At 59.0% G+C, this 7,500-nt stretch overlaps 1 protein-coding gene across 1 annotated transcript in view; it reads left to right on the top strand.

The window, feature by feature from the left end:
- MYO18B (myosin XVIIIB) overlaps positions 1-7,500 on the top strand; it is a gene marked incomplete at its 5' end in the record, with an annotated part of 197,630 nt that overhangs the window by 3,251 nt on the left and 186,879 nt on the right. The window contains 2 exons of the mRNA XM_056116572.1: positions 2,279-2,452; positions 6,883-6,973. Coding sequence (XP_055972547.1) covers positions 2,279-2,452; positions 6,883-6,973 — 265 coding nt within the window. The remainder of the gene's footprint in view (positions 1-2,278; positions 2,453-6,882; positions 6,974-7,500) is intronic.

The following is a 7,500-nucleotide window of genomic DNA, read 5'->3' as shown; positions in this document are numbered from 1 at the left end:
GGCCCTCCCGACGTGCTGCTTAGGAGAATAGACCAAGATGCAGACGACAGACAGTGTGCCTAAGCCTGGCCCCCCTTGCTAGAAGCTTCTCTGGGTTTGAATCATCAAAACAAAGACCACAGCTTGCTAAGGGTGGCCAGCCTCTGGGGACCCCCTTAGCCTTGGCCCCTTGACCCTTGGCCTCAGCTCTTGAGATGGGGTTCAAGGTCAAGGTGTTGGTGCGACAGTGCAGCGGGGAGGGTGTTTGCTTTGCATGCGGCCAACCTGGGTTCAATTCCCGGCGTCCCATAGGGTCTCCTGAACACCGCCAGAAAGTGATTCCTGAGCACAGAGCCAGGAGTAAGCCCTGAGCATCGCCGGGTGTGACCCCCTCTTCCAAAGAAAAGTAAAGTAAAGGCCCTCCCGTTGATCGTCGATTTGCTCGAGCGGGCCCAGTAACGTCTCCACTGGAGACTTTGTTGTTACTGTGTCTGGCATATCGAATACTCTCGGTAGCTTGCCGGGCTCTCCGAGAGGGGCGGAGGAATCGAACCCGGGTCGGCCATGTTGGCTGCGTGCAAGGCAGACGCCCTACCCGCTGTGCTATCTTCCAAAGAAAAGCCAAAAAAAAAAAAAAAAAGAGATGTTAGTGCCTTGGGGGGATTCTCCCCCACAGCCAGCAGGGTGGCTCACGGCCTGGGGCGGGGGTCTCTCTGGGCACATTTCTCCTGGCCCCCTCCTGGTGTTGGGTGAGAAAGCACCTGGATGGTGTGCAGGGGAGTTGCACCCCTGCACCCCTGAGGGTCAGCTCTGACCCGTCTGCTCTGTCCTGGCCTTTTTCCATTTGCTTTCTCCTCTAAGATTATTATTATTATTATTATTTTTGCTTTTGGGGTCACACCTGGCATTGCTCAGGGGTTCCTCCTGGCTCTGCACTCAGGAATCACTCCTGGCGGTGCTCAGGGGACCACATGGGATGCTGGGGATCGAATCCGGGTCGGCCGCGTGCAAGGCAAACGCCCTACCCGCTGTGCTATGGCTCCAGCCCCTCTAAGATTATTTTTATTCTTCTGATGGGCCACACCCAGCTCTGCGTGGGGGCTGCTCCCAGCTTGGAGGTGCTCAGGGAAACCTGTGTGGTGCGGGAAGGGGTGGGGTGAGGGACTGGGAAAGAGCTGGGTCAGTCACATGCAGGCAAGTGCCTTTCCTGGCGTCCTCTCTCTCTGTCCCCTGTGGCTTATTTTAGATGGCCTGGTGAAAGCCTGCTGAGTGGCACCCCGTGTCTTCCTCGGCCTCTCCCCATCATCCATGTCAGCCTCATGGGCTTTCCCGGATTTTCTCTAGCACACCATGCTTTGTCCCTGCCCCAGGACCTTTGCACTGTCGCCCTTTCCACCTTTGAGGCGTCGCCAGCTTCAGCCGCTGTTGGAGTCTGCTCAGAGACTATTCTAGACCAGGAGTGCCTTTCCCCCAACCCCGGTTCTTGGACCCCTGTTTTCTTTCCTCCTGCGAGAGGCAGGGAGAGCGGGTGGAAGGAGCCCTGGCTCCCTTTCTGAGTGTGCCCATTGTCTTGCTCTCGCGAACCGTTATACTCTAAGAAAGTCATCTCTCAGAACGGCCTTCCTGCCGACTCACGCAGCGCCTGGCCCCGAGAAGGAACCCCCGAAGTACGCATGGAGCCCCTGGATGCATGCTGAGGGGGAGGTCAGGGGACAGGCAGGCCGGGGGATGGACGGAAAGAAGAGTGGATGGACGTGTGGGTCGGGTGAAGTCACCCCCTTTGACTCATCATTCCCCAAGTCCCCATTAACTTTGTTATTTTATTTCCTTTCACTGTTGGCAGCCTGGGGGCGGGGAGCACTCCTGGGGGAGGAGCACTCCTGGTAACACTCGACCAATTGGGCCCCACCAGTTCAATACCAGCGGCCCCCCGGGCTGTAGTGGTGCCGGGGACCCCCAGGGCTCCACCGTCTGGCTCAGGGCGGGTGGGAACTCGCAGGGTTGCGGTTTCCTGGGCAGTTTGTCCTTCAGCTTGAGTGGCTCTGCACTGCGCCCCCCACGCCGGCCTGATTCCCAGTGTCCGCCTTTGCCTGGGAGGAGTGAACAACAGGCTTAGGGTCTTGGGAAAGGGGGCTTCTCTCAGGAGCCAGTGCCAGGGCCTCTGAGGAGGAGGGGTCTGGGTCCCCGCATGGGGGGATGGGGAGGTGGGAGGTGGTGAGACTCTCTGGGCACCTCTAGCTGCTCCCCACCCTCTGCCCGGGACCTCACCCTCCTCCCCCGCTCTGTTCCCTCCCATCAGTGGGCCGGAAGCAGTTCATGCGGTTCGAGTGGGCCAATTACGCGGCCGAGGCCCTGGGCTGTGAGTACGAGGAGCTGAACACGGCCACCTTCAAGCACCATCTGCGGCAGATCATTGAGCAGGTCACCTCGGGGTCAAGCCAGCGGACACCCGGGGACCAGGAGGCCAGCTCAGGTAATGCCCAGAACCCACCCACCCACCTGCCAGCCCTGGAACATGCCAGTCTCCTCCTACTCCTCCCCAGCCCCCAGCGCCCGGCACCCGTGGGTCCTCTGGGTTCCAGGGAGGTCGCGCAGGAGGAAGGGGCCTGGGTCCCCTCTGCAGAGCTGGGACCCTAGAGCTCCCTGGTCCCATTGGCTGGGAACTGACCTCTTCTTGAGGTTGCCCATCCTAGAGAAAGACTGGGGGTATGGGAGAGTGGGAAGGGGGTCACATGGGGCTTGCTGTGACCACCACCCTAGACAGGGGTGAGAAGGGGGACACTGAGCGGGACTAGTACCCACATTCTCCTAGAACAGCAGCTTGGCAGGTCTTGCATGGGGAGGGCCCGAGATAAGGCTGGGGACGGGCATGTCGGGGGCTCAGAGGTTTGTCTTTGGGGTGGTGGTTGGGGGCCACTGGGCCAGCCTGACTGTGCTCAGGTCCTCCAAGCCTGTACCATGTAGGGTGCCGGGGATTGAACCAGGGTCGGCCACCTGCCAGGCAAATGCCTTGACCCCAGAGCGTCTCTCGGACCCTAAGTGAGGGATTTGATTCTCTGACCCACGCAGGCGAGGCAAGGGGCCATCAGCCGGGAGCTGACCTCTCCTTGAGGTTGCCCAGCCTGGAGAAAGACTGGGGGTGTGATGGAGTGAGAAGGGGGGGTCACAGGGGGCTTGCTGTGATCACCACCCTAGACAGGGGCGTGGGAATGCATTGATGGTCTGGTTTTACGAACAGGGGTGCCTGCATGGACCCTGAGGGCAAGTGAGGGCCCACAGGTGCCTCCCAGGATTTTGGCCCACCCTGCCAGAGGTATCGGGGTGCTTGGAACTGAGGTTGGGAAAGCAGAAGGACTCTGCACAGCACCTGCTGGAGAGGTGTTTGCTCCAGTAGGAGACGGCCCGGGGCCCCGGGGGCCAGAGGTCCCCGAGAGGCAGGAGAGGCTCAAGGGTGTCTGGAGCCAAACCACCCCAGGATTGGGGCGAGAAGGTGCGGGGTTGGTGGGGAGGCCCCTCGGAGCTGTGGTCTGGGGCCCACCCCTTCCCGGGGCCTTGCTCATCCTCTCAGACACGTGACTTGCCAGCCATTTCCCTTGGACCTTCTGTGACCTGCTGTGGCCTTCCGGGCGTCCATGTGGGTCCCAGGAAGAGCTCTTTGCCCTGCCCCCCCCACCATCCCCCCGTCACTGAAACAGCTCCTGCACGGACGTGTACGCATGTGGGCACAGCCGCAGGCAGAGCGCAGACACACGGCACCCAGAGGCACGAGCGGGCACACACCACATGTGTGTCCACGGACACAGGCCAGGCCCATGCGTGCCCCGCACACCCACGCCTTGGCACTGAAGTGTGCGGCATGTGCATGCTTGTACACACACACACACACACACACACACACACACACACACACACTACCTCTCTGCGCCCCTTCTCAGCCTGGGTCTCCACGGCAGCCGCTGCTGGGCGGATGGGGACCAGGCTTGCGGGAGGAGTTCAAGGCGGGGTGGGAGGTGCTTGGACGCCCGCAGATGCTGGGAACGTGAGGAGCATGGCTTCCCGGGCACACGTGAGTGCTCAGGTGTGGGACTCCGTGCTGCTGCTTCTGTGGAGGGAAGCCAGACTTCCGGATGCGCGTGCCCGGAAGTCCAAAGCATCGTACTCATGGCTGCTGGTTTTATTTCCTTGTTAGGTTCTGGTGTCAGGGCCACACCTGGCAGTGCTGGGTGGCTACTCCTGGCTCTGTGCTCGGGGAAAAAAAAATGTGGTGTTGGGTATGACACCTAGGTCTGATCCTTGAGAGGCAAGTGCCTGAACCTGCCCTATCTTTCCAGATCCCTAAGGCTGGGTGTTTTAATGGGCCGTGTGTGCACGTGTGTGCATGCATGCCCGCATATGTGTGTGAGTGTCTCTGTGTGTGCGCATGTGTGTGTCTCTGCTGTGTGTGTGTGTGGCGTAACTGAGACCACCGCTGTCCGTGGGGTTTTTAGCATCCTTTTCATCCCTCCTCATACCCTAGGCGGGTACCTTCCCGGCTCACTCAGTGCTCTTCTCCGCCTGACATTAAGCGTCTTTTGTGAGAGGAACCGTATATTATCTAATCCACGCGCTATTATTGAACGCTGAACCATTGTCTCCACTGAGTGATTTTTTTGTCGATTTTACCAACAATGGGGAGAGCATATGTACCCAGAAATCTTTGTTTCTCTGAATATTTCATTAGAAGAAAAGCCTAGGAGTGAAATGATTAAGTCCAAGTACAAGAACATCTCACGGCTTCTAATACAACATTGTTAGACTACCTCCCATGCCACCCCCAGCCCCAACCACGCAGACCTATGAGAGAGGGTCCAGGGAACATTCAGCATTCACTAAGTACCGCCTGTGGAGTCGGATTCTGAGCATTTGAGAGCCCAGAAGACCCAGAGACAGAGAGAAAGAGAGAAAGAGAGACAGAGAGAGAGACAGAGACAGAGACACAGAGGCAGAGACAGATACCAAGAGACACAGAGGCAGAGACAGAGACACAGAGGCAGAGACAGATACCAAGAGACAGAGAGACAGAGACAGAGACACAGAGGCAGAGACAGATACCAAGAGACAGAGAGACAGAGACACAGAGGCAGAGACAGATACCAAGAGACAGAGAGACAGGGACAGAGACACAGAGGCAGAGATAGATACCAAGAGACAGAGAGACAGAGACAGAGACACACACACATAGAGACAGAAACACACACACACACACACACACACACACACAGCCCTTTCCCTAAGGCAAGGGGGTGGGTCTGAAGTTAACCAAATCCCCACACGGTGAAGACAAGCTGCATTTTGTTCCTTCCGGCTGGTCTCCCTTGGGTGAACCCCTCCACCTTGTCCCCTGGGGAGCAAATGGTCAGACCCGGCCTGAGCTCCCCCATCCCAGGGCCCTGCAGTCCCAACCCCGGAGGCTGAGTGTGGAATGCTGGTGCCTGGGGCAGGGAGTCAGGCCAGGGAAGGGCTGGTCACAGGGCAGCTGGGAGGGGCTCAGTGACCCGGGTCTGGCCCTTTCACTGCGAATTGACGGCCACTTAGCACGGGGTCTGTAGCGGGATGATCACCTAAGTGATCAGTCCCGTGGTCTTGGTGGCAGTCATGCCTTTATCTCCTGCCTCAGTGGTCCCCCCCTGAGGTGTTTTCGCTGGTTCCACTGGCCAGCAGGGGTAGAAGAGTGGAGAATTGCTGTCCTAGGAAGTAAACCAGCAAGAAGGCCAGCAGGTGACCCGCCTCCTCTGCGTGGTCACCGATTCCAGCACACACACTGTCCTACACACACTTTGATGGTCCTTCCATTTATCTGGTCTTTTTGTTGTTGGTGTTGTTGTTTTGCTTTTTGGGTCACACGTGGCGACGCTCAGGGTTTATTCCTGGCTCTGCACTCAGGAATAGCTCCTGGTGGTGCTCGGGGAACCATATGGGATGCCGGGGATCAAATCCAGGTCAGCCGCGTGCAAGGCAAACGCCCTACCCGCTATACTATCGCTCGGACCCCTATCTGGTCTTTTTTTTGGGGTGCCACTCCTGGCAGTGCTGGGGTGAGGGTGGGGGAACGACCGTGCAATGCTGGGGACCAAAGTGGGGGGGTGTCTTGTATGCAAATTCTGCATTCCAGCCTTTGGAGCCCCCTCTGTGCCCCCTACTTCCTCAGAGACTGGATGCAGTGCCGTGGGTGCTTGTTCCACATGTAAAGTATCGAGAGGGAAGGAGGAAGGGCCGGAGCGAGAATACAGCGGGGGGTGGGGGGGGGGCACTGACCATGCAGAGGGCGCTGGCCTTGCACGCAGCCAACCCAGATTCCATCCTGGTCTCCGAGCCCCGCCGGAAGGGAGCGATCCCTGAGCGTAGAACCAGGGAGAAGCCCTGAGCACTGCTGGGTGTGACCCCAAATCCAAACCTAAAAAAAGAAAAAGAAAAAGAAAAGAAGAGGGAAGGAGGAGACTTCAGTGCCAGTGGCGTCTGTGGCCAGAGCTTCTCTGCCTCTCGTGAGACGGGCCCTGCGCCATGCAGGCAGCAAGCACAACCCTTTGTCCACCAGCCATACTTCAGCCAAGCGTGAACCCATTTCCAAAGAGAACAAGGGCAGGTTGCTGGGAATCAGCCGAGCAGGGTCAGCGTGGGGGTCCTGAGCATCCTCTAAGGTGGAGGAACGGGGCTGGGGAGCACAGGACGGGTCAGACGGGCCCGCCCCAGGGTCTGATGAGACGTCCCCTTTGTACCTGGGTATGGGAGCACTCTGGTGGCAGAGGAGGCCTGTGCTTGCCGAGAGAGCTGTGGCCCTCCAGGGCCAGTGCTGACACTGGGGAGGAAGTCCTTGGCCCCAGGCAGGGTCCTGTCCTCACTGCCCTCTCTCCCCACCCCGCCCAGGGCTCAAGATGACTGGCGCGGAATGCGTGGACGGGATGGCCGCAGGCCTGTACCAGGAGCTCTTTGCCGCTGTGGTCTCGCTCATCAACAGGTAACCGCGGTCTCCCGGGGTTCAGAGGAGCCTGCCGGGGGTGAGGGGCAGCGTGGGTCTCCACGAGCTGGACGGTGGGCCGGGGAGCCCGGAAGCATCGAGGGTCAGTGCTGGCTGACCACCCACTGTCTGTGTGACCTGGGCAGGGCCAAATATCTCCCTGTTTCCCTTTTCCCGCCCTCCCCTGCAAACCAGTTTGGTTTCCTGGGATGCTTGTAAGGCTCAAAAGAAAAAGAGCCTTTGACGTGCTCTTCCAGGGGCTGGAGAAAGGAGGGAGACAAGGCAGGGAGGGCATTTGCCTTGCATGAAACCGACCTAGGTTCAGTTCCTGGCAACTATGAGGATTCCCTGCCTCCCCCCTCCCCTAGCCCAGCTAGAAATGATCTCTGAGCACAGAGCCAGGAGTAAGCCGTGAGCACTGCCCAGTGGACCCCCCCAAAAAGAGAAAACCTTTCCTACCTGTGTTCATAAAAGCAAGAGGCTTGGGGTCAGCCCCCCCCCCACCCCCAGCCCCCAGCTAGGGCTGA

The sequence above is a fragment of the Sorex fumeus genome, unplaced genomic scaffold (genome assembly GCF_029834395.1).
Source record: "Sorex fumeus unplaced genomic scaffold, SorFum_2.1 ptg000032l, whole genome shotgun sequence".
Classification (NCBI taxonomy): Eukaryota; Metazoa; Chordata; class Mammalia; order Eulipotyphla; family Soricidae; genus Sorex; species Sorex fumeus.
Note: the sequence above shows the minus strand (reverse complement) of the source record. Positions and strands in the feature narration are given on the sequence as shown.